Source organism: Mycteria americana, chromosome 3 (assembly GCF_035582795.1).
Source record: "Mycteria americana isolate JAX WOST 10 ecotype Jacksonville Zoo and Gardens chromosome 3, USCA_MyAme_1.0, whole genome shotgun sequence".
Taxonomy (NCBI): Eukaryota; Metazoa; Chordata; class Aves; order Ciconiiformes; family Ciconiidae; genus Mycteria; species Mycteria americana.
In genome coordinates, this window is record NC_134367.1 from 1,427,132 (window position 1) to 1,445,846 (window position 18,715).

Consider the following 18,715-nt stretch of genomic DNA (forward strand, 5'->3'; position numbering starts at 1 on the left):
CGGTGGCAGTGGCAGTGGCGGTGGCGGTGCCGGTGCCGGTAGCGGCGGGGCGGTGGCGGTGCCGGCGGTGGCAGGGGCGGTGGTGGCGGTGGCAGTGGCAGTGGCGGTGGCGGTGCCGGTGGTGGCGTGGCAGGGTGGTGGTAGTGGCAGGGGCGGTGGTGGCGGTGGCGGTGGCAGGGTGCTGGCGGTGGCAGTGGCGGTGGCGGTGGCGGTGCCGGTAGCGGCGGGGCGGTGGCGGTGGCGGCGGCGGCGGGGCGGTGGTGCTGAAGGACAGCTCCGCCCCCGCCCGCCCCCCGGCCGCCCCCGCTCCTCCGCCGAGCCCAGCCGAGCCCGGCCGAGCCGCGCCGGGCCCTCCGCCGCCGCCGCCGCCGCCTCCCTCCCGCCGCCTCCCGCCGCCGCCGCCGCCGCCGCCGCCATGCCCCAGACGGCCCCGCCGCCGCCGCCGCCGCCGCCTCCCGCCGCAGCATGAAGCGGCAGAACGTGCGGACGCTGGCGCTCATCATGTGCACCTTCACCTACCTGCTGGTGGGCGCCGCCGTCTTCGACGCGCTGGAGTCGGAGGAGGAGACGGCGGAGCGGCGGCGGCTGGAGGCGAAGAGCCAGGAGCTGAAGAGCAAGTACAACCTCAGCGCCGAGAGCTACCGCGAACTCGAGTGGGTCGTCCTCAAGCTCAAGCCGCACAAGGCCGGCGTCCAGTGGAAATTCGCCGGCTCCTTCTACTTCGCCATCACCGTCATCACGACCATAGGTAACCGGTTGTCCCCGCCCCGGCGCTTCCCGATGGCCCCGGGAGACCCTCGCCCGCCTGCCGGCCACGGGGTAGTGGCTCCGGTCACCCTTCGTGCAGACCGTCCCCGTCGCGCCCGTCCCCGTGGTGTCGGGGCGACCCGCTCTCCCGGCTCCTCGGCCACCGGGAAACTGCCACCCGGAACCCCCCTGCCCCGCCCGTCCCCGTGGTATCGGGGCGACCCGCTCTCCCGGCTCCCCCGCCACCAGGAAACTGCCACCCGGACTCCCCGCCTGTCCCCGCCCGTCCCCGTGGTATCGGGGCGACCGGCCTGCCCGGCTCCTCCGCCACCGAGAAACCCCCGCCCGGATCCCCGCCCATCCCCGAGGTATCGGGGTCATCCGCCCGCCAAGCCCCCGCTGCCCCTGGGAAAGCCCCACCAGCACCCTCCCCAAAAAACGCCCGTCCCCGCAGCGTCAGGGCTACCCGACCCGCCCGTGGCTCCGCTGCCCCGGGGAAACCCCCGCCCGGCCCTCCGCCCATCCCCGCGGTCTCGGGGCTGCTCACCAGCCCCATTCCCCCACCCCGGACCCTCCCCGTCGTGCCCATCCCCGTCGAGGATCCCTCCTGCCCCGGCTCCCCGGCCTCGGGGAACGCCGACCCGCCCATCCCCGTGGTCTCTGGTCTCCCTACTCTCCCGGCACCCCCCCCACCCCCCCGGTCCCATCCCTGCAGCCTCTGGGCTCCCCCAGCCCTGGGGACCCCCGCACGGACCCGGGGCTCCTCACCCTCACTCCCAGCCCCTCTGCAGCTCGGGGGGGGGGGGGGGTGGCTGAGCTGGGACCCCCTTTTCCAGCCCTGCAGGGAGGTTCCCGGGGGGCAGCGGGTGCTCGGGGGGGTCACAGTGGGGCTGTGGGACAGGCGATTTCCTCGGCTGACCCCTTCCTTTGGAGGCAGAGGAGGAGGAGGAGGAGGAGGAGGAGGAGGAGGAGGAGGAAGGTCCCCTGGGGACGGGGTTCCCTTGCACCCCATCTCCCTCCCTTCCCAGCGTGGCGGGACCCCCAGCCCGGGGGGGGACAGGGATTGTCCCTGCCTGCACAGGCGCTCCGGCCCTGCAAAGGGGGGTGTGGGTGCTGCACCCCGGTGCTCAGGGTGCTCTCCCTGCCCTGACCCCACCCGAGGGTGCCCAGGGTGCCAGAAACCTGGGGGAAGCGCTGCTGGGGGTTCCTGTTCCTCGGGGCTCCCCCACTTTGGGAGAGGGGCTGGGGGGGGGACACACCGCAGGGTCCCCCCTCCGCGTTCCAGACCGCTGCTCTGTGCGTTCACCCGGTCGCGTCGTCACCCCGTCTGTCCGTTGGGTCCCTTCGATGGAGCTCCTGGGGTGACCCACTGTCCCCCGCTCCCCAAACCGCCCCATCCTCGGCGAGGGCCTGGAGGGCCGGGGGACAGCCGGTGGCCGGAGCGGGATGGCACGTGGCTGGCCTGGTGCTGGCCACCGTCCCCACGGGTACCACGACCCGGGGGAGATGCAGGCAGGAGCTGGAGGGGGTGGGAGGGCTGGTGGGGCTCCGGATTTGAGACAGGGGTGTTGGGGCGGCTCCTGGGTCCCGGAGCTGAGACAGGGGTGTTGGGGCGGCCGCGGGCTGAGCGGAGGCAGGGGCCGGCCTCTCCCGGCTGGCAGCTGGGAAAGGCTCGGAAAGTGAAGACAAGCAGCTTATGTTTGACGTGAGAGGGAGGAGAAGCGGGCAAGGGGGTGCGCGGGGGGCCGGGGAGAGGAGCGAGCGGGAGGCGAGCGGGAGGCGAGCGGGAGCGAGCGGCGTCTCGCCAGCCCACACAAAGGATGCTGCAGTGATGGAGGAGGGAGACAAAGCCAGCCCGGCGTGCACGGTCCCGAGAGGCCGTGGCTCAGCGCCGGGCTGCGGGCAGGCGGCGGGGACCCCTGCCCTGCCTCCCCCCGCGACACCCAGCTCCCCTGCCCGGCCCTGCCCGCAGCTGCCCGCAGCCCGGGAGGGACGGAGCAGGGATGGTCGAGCGTGGCTGAGCCCCGACGCAGGCGTTACACCCCAGCAAAGCATCCTGCCCGCTGCGGCCGGGGGGGGTAAAAACCTTAAAACCTCGGCTTGGGCTCGATGTGGGAGCTGAGGGTCCCCTCTGGGGTTGGGGTGGTGACACCCGGCCCCCAAAAACGTGTGTCCAGCCGCAGCGGGAGGGAAATGCAGAGGGAACGTCCCCAGACCAGGCTTTACTGCTCTGCAAGCGTCAGCTCTTCTCCCCCGGCAGCTCCGTGATGTCCGAGGGTGCGTAGGGGGAAGGGGCACGGACGTAAATATGTGAGGCAATATTGTTTTTATCAAAATCTGATGATTTCGAAGGCAGGCGTTGTAGCTGGCCTGTCGCAACGGAGCTGGGGTGCTGCTGAACGGGGCCAGCGCGTACCAGTGAAGAGAGCAAAATCGTCCAAAGCCACTGCCGTCAGGGAAGGGGGGAAAGACAATCCCATTATTGCCATGAAATGGGATTTTTCCAGTGGGGAAAAAAAGGCATTCTTCCAGGAAATCACCAACCAGCCCCTCGCTAAAGCTCCTGTTGCTGTTGGGGACCGTGAAGAGCCGGGCTCCCCACTGTGCTCGGGAGGCAGTCGGGGTGCGGGGGCTCCTGTGCCGGCCGAGGTCCCCGCGCCGTGGCCGGCTTTAAAGCGGGAAGGAGGAAAAGCCGGGAGGGCGACGGGTCCCGCTCGGAAAGTTTTTCTTACATTTTGGGTTTGGTTTTGTTTTGGTTTGCTTTTTTTTTCCTTTATCTGGGAAAAGAGCCAAGCGGCGAGCTGCCCTCCCAGCACTGCTCCCAAGGTCTCCCGCAGCCCCCCCTCCCTCCGCCCTCGGCCCTGCACCCTGCTAGTGGGGTACAGCCCCCCCCGAGGAGCTGCCCCCGCGCCCGGGGACCCCCAAAGCACCGCGGAGGGGGACCGGGGACATTTAGGTTTGCTGTCACCCGCTGCCCCCCCCCCTCCCTGCAAAGCCGGGGGCAAGGGGAGCTGCGGGGTGGGAGCGTGCCCGCCCTTGCAGCCGGGCAGAGCCAGCCCCGGGGTCCCCTCGCGGGATGCCAGCGTCAGCCGGACGCGTCCCCTGCCACCTCGGTCACCGTCCCCGCACCAGGGGCCTCCATGCTCCATGGCCGGCTGTGATGGCTCTTGCTGGATCGCTCCCAAAAAACACATCGTGTCTGTGTGTCCCCCTCCCACCTCGCTGCGTGCGGAGAGGCGAGCGGCCGTGTGGGCCCGGGCAGGTGGCAAATGCCACCGCGGTGTCACCATCTGTCACAGCCCTCCTCCCTCCCCGCTTGTTTATCAGGGGAGCAGGGACCCTGCCCAGGCCAGGGGTGAGACCCCGGCGTGAGACCGGGTCCCCACTGACCCTCTTCTGCACGTGGTGTCCCCATCAGTCCCCCCGTCACCCCCGTCCCCGGGCTGCCTCCTCCGGCGGCAACGTGCCTGTCCCCAATCCGTCGCATCCGTAGCATCTCTCGCGGCGGGAAGCCCTTCCCTGCTCACGCCTGCGGGCTTGGCCCGGGAATAGAGAAGGGAGGAAGGACCTGGGGACACCCAGCCACCTCTGGTGCCAGCGGTACCGGCACAACCCTCCCGGTGCCGGCACTGGCACCGGTGGGAGGGGAAGGACCCCCGATTCTCGGGCCTTGGGGGATGCAGAACAGGGAAACGTCTCAGGGAAGGCACAGGAGCTGCCGCCGCTGGGACGAGGAGCGGGTTGCAGTAGTTTTGGGGCTGCGGTGGGGCTGGTTGGGGCGGGGGGGGAGGCCAGGGATGGGGCACCCCCTCCCTCCGGCCATTCCTGTTCCCATGCTGCCCTAGCTGTGCCTGCTAAAAAGGCTAGCGGTGGAAATTAGCGTTGGCACCTATGAACACGCCTTTGATAGGTTTCAGAGTTAACGTGCCAGAGGGAAAATCTGTACCACTCTGTTCCAGGGCTGGGATTCCCCTCCCCTCTGCCCAGACCCCCACAGGAGGTGACGCCCAGGCAGCGGGGAGAGACAGGCAGCGTCTCGCCCCTTTCAACCCCTGGGGATGCGCGGGCCCTTCCCCAGGAGAGCGGCCCCGTCCAGCCCAGCGCCTCCTGCGCCGCTGCTGGGGTTCGTTCGAGTGCCCCAGCCATGCTGCTGAGCCGCAGTAGTCGGCAGAAAGCAGCGCTGGGAGGTCAGGACCGCTTTCCTTCCCGCTCCAGTTAGGCATAAGGCCACCCCCTGCCGCCTTTGCGTGTGGGATGCTGGGATTGCTGGTTGGGGTGTTCACTCTGAAACCTAATGAGGGCATATGCACCTCTGCCCCTGATCCTTATAGCAGGGAATGAACACGAAGAAGGTGAATGGGGAGATGGCATGTACGCACCGAGACCGGAGCCGTCCCCGAGCCCTTCCCAGCAGCGACGTGTGTTTTAGGGGTGGCAGTCGCAGCCCGCTGCCCCGGCAGTCTGCCCGGCCGGGGCTCAGCGCCTTCGCCGAGGAAGCAGAGCCTCTTCCCGGGGAGGCTCCAGCAAACCTGTGGCGTGGCGGGGTGGGGAGCTATCGTGTGTGTCCCCTCTCACGGGATTCGGCCCCGGGACCCTCCGAACCGGGGGCTCGGCCGCTCTGGCAGGAGCGCTGCCCCTCCGCGAGCATCCCTGCACCCCGTCCCGCTCCCGCCTGCCCCCCCCTTATCCCCCCTCTCCCGCCCAGGCCATAAATTCCCCGCTCCTCTCCATCCCGGAGCGATAACAGCAATTAATACCCGCTCCCTCCCTGCCCCCTGCCTGGCCTCTCCCAGCTGATGCCTCATTAAACTCGCCAGCAAAGCCTGACTCAGAGCAAGGCATAAACACCTTCCGTGCCGGGGCAGAGATGCTCCGAGGCGAGAGGGGTTTTTCGCCCCAAGACCGGGCAAAAAAACCCCAATTTCTTTGGGTTCGGCGTTTGGTTTTTTGGTTTTTTTGGGTTTTTTTCCCAATTCCCAAACCCCAGGGCTGGTTGCTCGGGCTCGGTGCTGCCAGGTCTGGTACCAAGAGGCCGGATCTGAGCCGGAGCGGTGGGAGAGCCCCGCTCTGCCGGCGCGTGATTTATGAGCCGGCTTAAATATTTATCAGGCAGCTCTCAGGCTGAAGCGAGTGCGGCGCAGGATTTATAGCAGGCACCGCCACGTCGGATAAATCACGGCCGGGAGGGTTAATGGAAGGAGCGAGAGCGGAGCGTGCTGTGGCGGGCGAGGGGCTGCAGAGAGGGGCGAAGGAGGGCGGCCGTGGGGCAGAAGGGCCCCACTGGGGCTGCAAGCGGGGCTGGGCGCTGGTGCCCGGTGCTGGGCGTTGGTGCCCGGTGCATGGCGCTGCACGTGGTGCTGGGCGCCTGTGCCCGGTGTTGGGCGCAATGCTAGGTGCCGGTGCACGGTGCCGGTGCACGGTGCTGGGCAGGGGGGTGTGTTGCTGGTGCACGGTGCTGGTGCGCAGTGCTGGGTGCTGGTGCGTGGTGCTGGTGTGCAGTGTTTGGTGCTGGTGCACGGTACTGGATGCCGTTGCACAGTGCTGGGTGCTGTTACACAGTGCTGGGTGCTGGTGCGCGGTGCTGGGCGCTGGTGCATGGTGCCAGTGCACGGTGCTGGGCAGGGGTGTGCGTTGCTGGTGCACGGTGCTGGTGCGCAGTGCTGGGTGCTGGTGCACAGCGCTCAGCACTGGTACACGGCGCTGGATGCTGGCGCACGGTGCTGGGCACTGGTGCATGGTGCTGGTGCGTGGTGCTGGGCATGGGTGCACGGTGCTGGTGCGCAGTGCTGGGTGCTGGTCCGCAGTGCTGGGTGCTGGTGCATGGTGCTGGTGCGTGGTGCTGGTGTGCAGTGTTTGGTGCTGGTGCACGGTACTGGATGCTGTTGCACAGTGCTGGGTGCTGGTGCGCGGTGCTGGGCGCTGGTGCATGGTGCCAGCGCACGGTGCTGGGCAGGGGTGTGCGTTGCTGGTGCACGGTGCTGGTGCGCAGTGCTGGGTGCTGGTGCACGGCGCTCAGCACTGGTACACGGCGCTGGATGCTGGCGCACGGTGCTGGGCACTGGTGCATGGTGCTGGTGCGTGGTGCTGGGCATGGGTGCACGGTGCTGGTGTGCAGTGTTTGGTGCTGGTGCACGGTGCTGGTGCGCAGTGCTGGGCGCTGGTGCACGGTGCTGTTGCACAATGGTGTATGCTGCTGGGTGCTGGTGCAAGTTGCTGGGTACTGGTGCATGGTGCTGGTGCACGGTGCTGTTGCACTGTGCTGGGTTCTAGTGCACAGTGCTGGGTGCTGGTGCACGGTGCTGGTGCACAGTGCTGTTGCACAGTGCTGGGTGCTGGTGCACAGTGTGCAAGGTGCTGGGCACTGGTGCACAGTGCTGTTGCACAGTGCTGGGTGCTGGTGCACAGTGTGCAAGGTGCTGGGCACTGGTGCACGGTGCTGTTGCACAATGCTGGGTGCTGTTGCACCGTGCTGGGTGCTGGTGCACGGTGCTGGGTGCTGGTGCACCATGCTGGCTGCTGGTGCACAGTGCTGGGCACTGGTGCATGGTGCTGGGCACTGGTGCACGGTGCTGGTGCACAGTGCTGGGCGCTGGTGCATAATGCTGGGTGCTCGTGCACGGTGCTGGTGCACGGTGCTGGGTGCTGTTGCACAGTGCTGGGCGCTGGTGCACACCCCTCCGCCCCTTGCCACTGCCCAAACTCAGCAGAGCGCCGGCAGGAAGGACCCCATCCTGCTTTCCACGGGGGAGGCCCTGGGCGAAGGCAGCCGGAGAGCTCCAGGGCCGAGCGATGGGGCAGCCCCCCCCGCCCCCCCGCCAGCCTTCGGCTCTGCCCCGCGGAGGCCCGAGCCAAGAACCGGTGGAGAACGAGCCCGTTTTCTGCCGAGGAGGAGCGGCGCGGGGCACCCACCCGCCTCCGGGGGACGCGAGCGGGGTGGCCGGGGAGGGGGCGGCGGGGCAGGAAGCGGCCCTGGCCCAGGGGCTTTGCAGCGGGAGCCCTCGGGGGCTCGGGAGCTTCAGCTCCTCGGGGAGGGGGCGGCGGGGTGACCGGTCAGGCCGTAGCTCCCCGGGGAGGCGATGCCCGGGCTTGCGCGGGTCCCCGTCCCGTCCCGCCCCGCTGGGGCTCGGGGGAGCAGGGGGGTGCCTTTGCGGGTGGGGCGTGGGGAGCGTGGAGGGGTCCTTTGGGGTCGGGGTCTCGCAGGAGGCTGGGGGCTTTGTCACCCCTCGGGAGGGCTCGGGGCCTCCTGCAAGCGTGCGAGGTGGCCCCGGGGTGCTGCGGGGGGGGGGGGTCACTGCCTGCCCCGGGGTCCCTCCGGCCGGCGGTGGGAGCCGGTGCGGGCAGGGCAGCCCCCAGCCCTGCCCGTCCCGGGGCAGGCAGAGCCAGCAGAAATCCCTCCTAAAGACCTTAAATGACTTTTTATTCCTCCCTGGAGGCCCCTTTTCCCTGTGCCGGTGGAGAAAGCAGCTCTGCTCCCGATTTCAGCCGTCCCCGGGGCTGCAGGGATGTCCCCAGCCGCAGGTCTGTGCTGTCCCATGGGGTTATGGGGGTGTCCCCCCCAAAAAAAAAACCCAGCAGGACCAGCCTCTTGGGTCAGGGTCTCCGCCAGCATCCAGCCGTGCCCATCACCGGGGTATCCCACCTTGCTCGCCAGCACGGAGAGTACCCCCCTCCTGCTGCAGGGCCCCTAAGAGCAGTGGGGGGGCCCGGCTGCACCCCCCTTTTGCAGGAGGAGGGGGAGGGATGGAGCGGGGAGGGGGGCAGAGGGGGCCGGGAAGGGGCCTGGCGGAGCCCCAGGACCGAGGGAAAAATTGCCAGTTTTGGCGCAAACAGGGCGCTTGGCCGGCGCCGGGATTTTCCATGACACCATCCTGACCCCCCCGCTGCGGCAGGATCCGGCCCCCACCTGCGGGCAGCAATGCCTGCGGGGGGGACAGGCACCGGCTGCACCCCCCAAACCCTCCCGCTCTGCCCCCTCCCCGGGCAGGGAGAGGGGATGTGGGGCTGCCCCCCCCCCCCCTGCTGCGGCGGGAGCAGGGATGGAGGTGGCTCCGAGCCCCTTCGGGGGGGCGACACCCCCCCAAGTGTATAGGATAAATCTGGGGTGGAAGGGGTCACGGTGACGCGGGGATGCGGGGGGGAAGGGGCGCAGATGCTGCTGCAGAGGATGGGAGGGGGTACCGGGGGGGTTACCCCAGTGCTGTGTTTTGGGGTGGGGGGCAAGGGGAACCCAGGGTCTGGCCCCCACCTCCACCACCCCCCCTCCCACTGGTGCTGGGGGGTCTCCAACCCCAGGGTCCCTCGCACCCCACAGAGACGTGAGCGCACGGCCAGGCCCGGCACCCCCTCCCCAGTGTGACCCCCCCTCCAGGGTGATCCCCCACCTCCAGGGTGACCCCTCCCCTCCAGGGTGACCCCCCCCACCCAGGGCAGCCCCCGGCCGGGCTGGGGCAGGAGGGAGGCTGAGGGCAGCGGGGGGTTTTTGGGGAGTGGGAGTAGGGAGATGGGGGTGAGGGTGGGGGGATGGATGGAGAGAGGGGCGAGGGTGGGCAGAGATGGGTGGGTGGGTGGGTGGAAGGATGGATAGAAGGGTGGGTGGATGGATGGACGGAAGGATGGACAGATGGGTGAGTGGAAGGATGGACAGATGGGTGGGTGGATGGAAGGATGGACAGATGGGTGGGTGGAAGGAAAGATGGATAGATGGGTGAGTGGAAGGATGGACAGATGGGTAGGTGGATGGAAGGATGGACAGATGGGTGGGTGGATGGAAGGATGGATAGATGTGTGGGTGGGTGGATAAAAGGATGGCTAGATGGGTGGGTGGGTGAATGGATGGATGATAGATGAAGGGATGGATGGAGGGATGGATGGAGGGATGGAGGGAGGGATGGAGGGAGGGATGGAGGGATGGAGGGAGGGATGGAGGGATGGATGGATGGATGAAGGGATGGATGAAGGGATGGATGGAGGGATGGATGGATGGATGAAGGGATGGATGGAGGGATGGATAGAGGGAGGGATGGATGGATGGAGGGATGGATGGAGGGAGGGATGGATGGAGGGAGGGAGGGATGGAGGGAGGGAGGGAGGGAGGGAGGGAGGGAGGGAGGGATGGCAGGGTGGGAGGATGGCTGGCTGCCCCTTCACCTGCCCTGGTGAAGGCACAGCGAGGAAGTCCCTGCTCCTGGTGCAGGACCCAGCTGGGACAGGGACAGCCTGGGCATGTGGGTCCCAGGGCTTCCTCCAGCTCTGCCTCGCTCACGTTCAGCCCAGCCCCAGGGAGCCGCTGCCCGGGTCCCGTCCCTCTGCTCCGGCTGCCTCTCGCCCTGCCCTGCCCGGGAGGTGTCCCCAGGCAGGACGAGCCCCTTCCCGCTGCCCTCAGCCCCTGTCCTGGGGGGGGACGGAGGCGTCACGGGCCACGCGCGTCCCCACGCGGCACAGGCAGCGCCGCGCCCCTTCGTGCCAGGGCCGTGTTTGCTCAGGGCAGGCTGGCAGCGCTGCCGCCGCTGCCACATGCTGCCTTTCCCAGCCGCTCCCCGCCTGCTTGTTTGCTCGCCCTGCGAAGACGGGGCATCTCCCAGGCAGCGCCGAGGGGCACCCCGTGTGCCAGCTGCATGGCCTGGGTCCCCGTCCCCGGCCTGGGGGACAGCCGAGGTCCCCAGGCTCAGCCCTGGCACCGGTTAACTGGCAGGGCTGGCCACAGCCTGGGTTGCTCTTGGCCGCAGGCGATGGAGAGAGCTTGGCGCTGCCCGTGCCCTGCTTGTACCGCGGCCGAGCTTGCGTCACCCAGGGGACGCATCGGGGAATGGGTGCCCGTTAAATGCTGAGCGGGATGCTGGTCCTTACTGGGAGCAATGGGGCAGGAGGCTGCAGGGCTGGCACGAGGAGGAGGAGGAGGAGGAGGAGGAGGAGGAGGAGGAGGAGGAGGAGGAGGAGGAGGACGAGGAGGAGGAGGACGAGGAGGAGGAGGACAAGGAGGAGGAGGATGCCCAGGGCACGCCGCACCTCAGGGGATGCCCACCCACTGCCTCCATCTCTGGGGCACCCCAAGGGTTTCACCGTGAGGGCCAGGAGAAGGGGGTGCCCGGGGCAGGCACCCAGGCAGCTCAGGACTTTGGGCTTTGGTTTACTTTTGGGTGCTAAAGGGCTTTGGGAGCGTGGGGTTGCCACGTGCTCACCGTCATGCTAGCCAGCTGCGAGCATAGGGTCTGCTCGGGGAGGGTGGTCTCCATGGGGCGGCCAACGTCTCTGGAGGATGAGGCTTTTCCTCCACCGAGGCATCCCTGAGGGACTCCTCACTGTGGATCCTTGCGTGTCTACGGATGCAGTTGGCTCGTTCCTTTCTCCCCAAAATGCACAGGAACATACCTTTGGCGGCTGCTGCCGAACCTGCCGGGAAGCGGGGTGGGAAGGGAGGCAGCTGTGGGGTTTCATGGTCGTGTGAAACCAGGCTTGGAAGAACCGGAGTTGTCTCTACCCCAGGCTGGGACAGCAACTGGGGCTGCTCCGAAGCGTGGGAGACCCCCAGGGTGGTCAGTGGTTTGGTAGATCCTCCATCAACCGGGATGCCCGAACCTTCCCCACCATCCCCCCTCGCTCCTGCAGCCTCACCGCCCACCAAGGGACAGCGAAAGCTGCAGCAGGTCAGAGACCACGGTGAAGGGCTCTGGTATCCCTGTGCTGTTGCAATGGCAAGAGCCAGCAGCTGCGCTGGGTAACGGAGGGGGACGCCAGCCACGCGTCGCCCAGCAGACACCCAGGCTGTGGGGGGGTGAGGGCGGGTGCCAGGAGGAACCCACCCCGCGCCCAGCACGGACCCCGGGAGCATCCCCCACCACGGAGCTGGAGGAGGAGAAGCGTGCTGGCTCTGGCAGCGGGATGCGGGGCTCCTGCCCGGCCACGGAGATGTCCTGGCATGGGCTACGGCTTGTGGCCACCAGCCCTCGCTCGCTGCCGGCGCCTGCTTTCCTGCAGCGATTTTGTACAGCTGGGAGCTGGTCTCCTGGCTGCTTCATACCCCGATACCCCAGCCCAGCTCCCGGCCCCTGTTGTCAGCTGGGGCTCCCCATGCTCTGCCCTGGCTCCCTGCACCCCCTGCCCTGGCTCCCTGCACCCCCTGCCCTGCATCCCTGCACCCCCTGCCCTGCATCGCTGCACCCCCTGCCCTGGCTCCCTCCATCCCCCTGCCCTGCCTCCCTGCACCCCCAGCCCTGGCTCCCTCCATCCCCCAGCCCTGACTCCCTCCATCCCCCTGCCCTGGCTCCCTCCATCCCCCTGCCCTGCCTCCCTGCACCCTCTCCCTGGAGGGCTCACCCCCCTCCCATACCCCTTCAGCACCCAGTGCCACCTCCCAGGGACCCTCTCCCCCAGCTCTTTGCACCCGCCAGCTTTGCAAAGTTGCCCCCCCTTCTCCCATCCCCGCCAGCTGCCCCGCTAATCCCCACCATCCATCGCTCCCGACAGCCCGGGATTTGCTCCAGGCCGGGGGCCAGCCGAGACCTGCACCTGCTCCCCGGGGCCGCGGCCAGATCCACCCCTGCTCCTCCGCAGCCCTAAAAAGGAGACGAGCCGGCCGCGTTCCTCAGGGACATGTCATGTTTTCTCCCTGGGGACACACGCCGTGCTCCCTGCCTGCTTGCAGCACCCTGAGCGGGAGCCCAGAGCACCCTGACTCTGCTCTCCCTTGGCAGCATCCCTCCTGGGACACCCCTTTGAGGAGCACCCGCCCGGCGGGGAGGTGTTGGGGGGCTGCGGGAAGGAGGCGGGAGGTGGAGAGGAGCAGGGATGCTGAGCCCCTTCTGCAGGGAGGGCAGGGGCATGGGGGGGAGCTTCGCTGCCGGTGCCCGGGAGCCTTGCCAGGCCGGGACGTGCCACAAAGTCAGGCATGCCGATGCGGCGGGGCAAACAGAGCCGCTGTCGAACCTGGCAGCTGCCGAGACTTTGCGGCATCCCCGGGAGCCAAGCCTTCCCTCTCCAGTGCGTTTCCTTCCTGCGGCGGATGAAACCGCAGGTGGAAGAGGGGTTTGGGGAGGGGGGGGGGTGTTCACCCTCTCTATCACCTTCCCGGGGTCTCCCTCTCCCTGCCAGCTGCATTTCATATCCCGACGACCTTCCCCCCGTCCTCGGACGTGCCGGAGATCAGGCAGCGCCTGCTAAAGCCAGGGAAGGGGGGGCTGGCAGATTGACGGACGCTTGGACGCGTTGCGAGAGCTCATAAACTCCCTTCCCCGGGGAAACGGGGCTAAATATAGCTGCGGGAGGCTGCACTGGTGCGGGGCGGGCAGGGGGATGCTCAGCGAGGGGCAGCGCTTGAGGGTTGCATCCTAAAACCCCGTCCTTGACGGGCCGATGCACGAGGAATGGGGAGATGTGGGCTGTCGGGAAGGGGACAGCGGCGTCTGGCAGGAGATGAAGGGCAGGAGCAGGCGGACAGGCAGGGCGAGGTCTCGGTGCGTGCCCCGAGGGCAGCGGGAGGTGAGCCCCCCGTTCGCAATGCAGCGCCCAGCTCTTGCTGCGGGAGCCGGCGGGCAGCCGGCGGGCATGGCATCGCCTCGGTGTCCCCTCTGCCGCCGGGGACGGGACAGCAAGCAGCAGGCAGGGAGGGGACACCGAGCAGCGGTCCCCTTCTGCATCGGTGAGGGAAGGGGGAGGCTGGCACCCGGCACTGATGGCAGCAGTGATGCTCTTCGGTGATGCTCTCCGGTGATGCTCTCCAGCAATGCCCTCCGGTGATGCTCTCTGGCGATGCTTTCTGGTGACACTTTCTGGTGACGCTCTCTGGCAATGCTCTCCAGGGATGCTCTCTGGCGATGTTCTCTGGTGATGCTCTCCGGTGACACTCTCTGGTGATGCTCTCTGGCAATGTTCTCCGGTGATGCTCTCTGGTGATTGCTCTCCGGTGATGCTCTCCGGTGACGCTCTCCGGTGATGCTCTCCGGTGATTGCTCTCCGGTGATGCTCTCCGGTGATGCTGTCCGGTGACTGCTCTCCGGTGATGCTCTCCGGTGATGCTCTCCGGTGACGCTCTCCGGTGATGCTCTCCGGTGATTGCTCTCCGGTGACGCTCTCCGGTGACGCTCTCTGGTGACTGCTCTCCGGTGATGCTCTCCGGTGATGCTCTCCGGCGATGCTCTCCGGTGACACTCTCCGGTGACACTCTCTGGTGATACTCTCTGGTGATGTTCTCTGGCGATGCTCTCCGGTGATGCTCTCCGGTGATTGCTCTCCGGTGATTGCTCTCCGGTGATGCTCTCCGGTGATGCTCTCCGGTGATGCTCTCCGGTGATGCTCTCTGGTGACACTCTCCGGTGACACTCTCTGGTGATGCTCTCCGGTGATGCTCTCCGGTGATTGCTCTCCGGTGATTGCTCTCCGGTGATGCTCTCCGGTGATTGCTCTCCGGTGATGCTCTCCGGTGATTGCTCTCTGGCGATGCTCTCCGGTGATGCTCTCCGGTGATGCTCTCCGGTGATGCTCTCTGGTGACACTCTCCGGTGACACTCTCTGGTGATGCTCTCCGGTGATGCTCTCCGGTGATTGCTCTCCGGTGATTGCTCTCCGGTGATGCTCTCCGGTGATGCTCTCCGGTGATTGCTCTCTGGCGATGCTCTCCGGTGATTGCTCTCCGGTGATGCTCTCCGGTGACACTCTCCGGTGACACTCTCCGGTGACACTCTCTGGTGATGTTCTCCGGCGATGCTCTCCGGTGATGCTCTCCGGTGATTGCTCTCCGGTGATTGCTCTCTGGCGATGCTCTCGGGCTCCCACAGCTGCAGCCCGAGCCAGCAGCGCTGGCAGCTGGGAGAGGTCACGCCAGCTCCTCGGAGGCGGCTTGGACGCAGATCTGACGATCCTTGTTTTCGCCTTGCTCCGGCCCAGCTTAATCCTTGGCCTCCCGAGGCTGCCGGCCAGGGTGACGGTGAGGGACGCTGCCTGCCTCCGCCCAGCCAGGGTTAAACGGAGCCGGGGCAGGGCGAGCTCCCTTCCGCCGTTCCCACGGGCTCGGGGGCCGCCGCGGTGTTGCGTGGCCGTGGGTGCTGGGGCCGGTTTAATTGCTGGGACGGGCCTTGGAGAAGCAGATGATGCCTGGGCCAGCAGCCCCAGCCCTCTCCCAACCACGCTCGGAGTCCGAGGGAAGGGGTTTTGAGCCCCCCGGGGTCTGAGCGGTCGGTGAGCTGCGGCTGCAGCCCCCGGCCCCCAGCGCTGCTCCTGCCTGCCCGCTGCTCCTGCCCGCTGCTCCTGCCTGCTGCTCCTGCCTGCCCACTGCTCCTGCCCCCTGCTCCTGCCCACTGCTCCTGCCCCCTGCTCCTGCCTGCCCACTGCTCCTGCCTGCTCGCTGCTCCTGCCTGCTGCTCCTGCCTGCTGCTCCTGCCCACTGCTCCTGCCTGCTGCTCCTGCCCACTGCTCCTGCCTGCTGCTCCTGCCCACTGCTCCTGCCTGCTGCTCCTGCCTGCTTGCTGCTCCTGCCCGCTGCTCCTGCCTGCTGCTCCTGCCTGCCCGCTGCTCCTGCCTGCCCGCTGCTCCTGCCTGCTGCTCCTGCCTGCCCACTGCTCCTGCCTGCTTGCTGCTCCTGCCCGCTGCTCCTGCCTGCTGCTCCTGCCTGCCCACTGCTCCTGCCTGCCCGCTGCTCCTGCCCGCTGCTCCTGCCTGCTGCTTCTGCCTGCTGCTCCTGCCCACTGCTCCTGCCTGCTGCTCCTGCCTGCTGCTCCTGCCTGCCCACTGCTCCTGCCTGCCCACTGCTCCTGCCTGCTCGCTGCTCCTGCCCGCTGCTCCTACCCGCTGCTCCTGCCTGCCCACTGCTCCTGCCTGCCCGCTGCTCCTGCCCACTGCTCCTGCCCACTGCTCCTGCCTGCTGGCCATCGGCCGAGGGCAGCCTGTGCCCCAGCCCCTGCCTGCTCCTGGGGCCCCAGCCCCCTGGCTCCGGGCATCGGAGGTGAAGCCCTCGGCAGCCCTCACCCCGCTGCTCGTCCATGGTGGAGAGGGGGAAAGGGAAGGGGAAGGGGGAAAGGGAAGGGGAAGGGAAAAAAGAAAAGGGAAGGGAAAGGAATGAAAAGGAAAGGGAGAAGGAAAAGGGAGAGGGAAAAGGAAAAGGAAAAGGAAAAGGAAAAGGAAAAGGAAAAGGAAAAGGAAAAGGAAAAGGAAAAGGAAAAGGAAAAGGAAAAGGGAGAAGAAGAAGGGAGAAGGAGAAGGAAAAGGGAGAAGGAAAAGGGAGGAAAAGGGAGAAGGAAAAGGAAGAAGGAAAAGGAAAAGGGAGAAGGGAGAAGGAGAAGGAAAAGGGAGAAGGAAAAGGAAAAGGGAGAAGGAAAAGGAAAAGGGAAAAGGAAAAGGAAAAGGAAAAGGAAAAGGAAAAGGAAAAGGAAAAGGAAAAGGAAAAGGAAAAGGGAGAAGGAAAAGGGAGAAGGAAAAGGAAAAGGAGAAATGAAAAGAAAGGAAAAGGAAAAAAGAGGAAGGAAAGGGAGGGGAAGAGGGAAGGAAGGGGAGCAGCTGGTGCCTGGCAGCGAGGGCAGCCCCCGGGGCACCCCCTCCGCCGGCCCAGCCGCCTCTGCCGGGCAGGGGAACTCCTGTCCGTGCCTCTGGGAGATTCCTGGAAACCCAGCTGGGCCCCCGGGGCTGGGCGCGGGTGCTTCCCCACCTCCCGCGGCAGCCCCCGGCCAGCGGGCGGTGGGCGTGGGGACGCGGGGACGCGGGGCTGGGGTGGCCGAGGAGACCCAGCCGCCCTGGTCTCTTGAGTCCTTCAAAATCCCTATTTGCCCCGACTCCTGCGCCTCTCCACGCGGCTGCGCTGCCGTGGGCCGTCCCCGATGGGTGTTTCGGGGAAGAGCGATCTCCGACTTCCAAAAGCCCAAGGCTGGGGAACGTCCCCCCACCCCAGCCAGGGTCCATCCAAGCATCCCCCAGCTGCCCCCACCCCACCCCCCTTGTCCGTCACCCCCCGCCCGCCCCCCACCTCCTTTCCCCCCCCGAGCTGAGAGCTTTCCCCCTTCTCCAGCCCCCTCCCCTTCATTTTCCTCTGGAGACCCCGTTATCCCCCCAGCCTGCCCAGCCACCCGTGGTCACTCTTTGTGCCCGGGGGTGAGGATGGCACCGGTCAGGGTTGGGGTCCACCACCGGTGACTCAGCTGGGGCAGCGGTTTGAGGTGCTGCACACCCTGCACCCCCCCCCCCCCTTGGACCGCCAAGCTGATCCTGCTCTGTGGCTTTGCTCCCCAGGTTATGGCCACGCAGCCCCCAGCACGGATGGGGGGAAGGTCTTCTGCATGGTCTACGCCCTGCTGGGGATCCCCCTCACCCTCGTCATGTTCCAGAGCTTGGGCGAGAGGATCAACACCTTCGTCAAGTACCTCCTCCACCGCATCAAGAAGTGCCTTGGCATGAGGCGGGCGGAGGTCTCCATGGCCAACATGGTCACCATTGGGTTCTTCTCCTGCATCAGCACCCTCTGCATCGGGGCAGCCGCCTTCTCCTACTACGAGCACTGGAGCTTCTTCCACGCCTACTACTACTGCTTCATCACCCTCACCACCATCGGCTTCGGGGACTACGTGGCCCTGCAGAAGGATGAAGCCCTCCAGAACAAGCCACAGTACGTGGCCTTCAGCTTCGTCTACATCCTGACGGGGCTGACGGTCATCGGGGCTTTCCTCAACCTGGTGGTGCTGCGTTTCATGACCATGAACGCCGAGGACGAGAAGCGGGACGCCGAGCATCGGGCGCTGCTCACCCGCAACGGGCAAGCCAGCAGCATCCACGCCACGGACACTGCCTCGGCCGCGCCGGTGGTGGCGGGGAGCGGCGGGGCTGGCGGCGGGGGCGGCTTTCGGAACGTCTACGCTGAAGTTCTCCACTTCCAATCCATGTGCTCCTGCCTGTGGTACAAGAGCCGGGAGAAGCTGCAGTACTCCATCCCTATGATCATCCCCAGGGACCTCTCCACCTCAGATACCTGCGTGGAGCAGAGCCACTCCTCACCCGGCCGCTGTCCGGAGACCCCCTCCAACAGATGCTTCTGCAACGCCCGCCGGTCGGCCATCAGCTCCGTCTCCACCGGTCTCCACAGCCTGGCGGCTTTCCAGGGGCTCATGAAGCGCCGCAGCTCCGTGTAGCCCCTCTCCATCCCCCCCCACCCCCCCCCCCCCCACCCCGGAGTCCCCCTTGGCCCCGTGGCCCAGGATCTTTCTTGGTCACGGGCAAGAGGAAACCCCCCCGGGGTCGGGCTGCGGAGGGGGAGGCAGCGGGCTGGGACCCCCGGGGGGGCCGGGGTCCGTGCTCCTCTGCCGGGACTCGGGAGGGATGCAGGAGCAGCGGGGAGGCTGCCCTGGTCCTCTCCGAAGCGGGAAGAAGGGAGCTGCTGGTTTTATTTTATTTTATTTTAACTTAATTTTATTCTATTTTATTTTGCAAAACCACTCCTCAAAAATGTGAAACTTGAAGAGCTGGAGAGTGTTTTCACCTGATGGGGGGTGTGCGTGTGGGGGGGGTACGCCTGCACCTCCCGCCGTGATACCTCTGGGCAAGCGGCTGGGGACACCCGTGGCCCCATGGCGGCCCCGTGGCAGCCCCATGGCGGCCCCACGGCAACCCGAGCGTGCGAGGCCGCGTGCCACGGCGTGGCCGTGAGCCGGACGCGTGACCGCGCCTGCACCGGAGGCCTCGTGGGACGCGGGGAGAGGAGGACGTGGGGCTCCCGGCACCGACCGCAGGCAGCAGCGGGGTCCCGTCCCCTCCGTCCTCTGCCTCCTCGGGCCACGGGGCCACCCCGGGGGAAAGCAGGTCCCCGGGCGGCGAGGGATGCTGCGGCGAAGGCGAGCACGCATCAGCGGGCAAATCAGGCTAAGAGGGGCTTAGACGGAGCTTTTTCGATCGCTGCGCACAGCAGCCTGCCCCTGCGGCCAAGAAAACAAGCCCTGAGTCACGTAGGCTGCCGAGGACGCCTGCCGCCGCTCGGTGGGCAGCCCTCGGAGAGCTTTAT

At 67.3% G+C, this 18,715-nt stretch overlaps 1 protein-coding gene across 1 annotated transcript; it reads left to right on the top strand.

Annotated features, from left to right (window-relative positions):
- Positions 1 to 386: 386 nt before the first annotated feature.
- Positions 387 to 18,305, top strand: KCNK3 (potassium two pore domain channel subfamily K member 3). Its single transcript, XM_075497213.1, has 2 exons — positions 387 to 748; positions 16,957 to 18,305. Exons 1-2 carry the CDS (start codon positions 466 to 468, stop codon positions 17,847 to 17,849), a joined length of 1,176 nt encoding a protein of 391 aa, XP_075353328.1. The 5' UTR covers positions 387 to 465; the 3' UTR covers positions 17,850 to 18,305.
- The last annotated feature ends 410 nt before the right edge of the window (positions 18,306 to 18,715 follow it).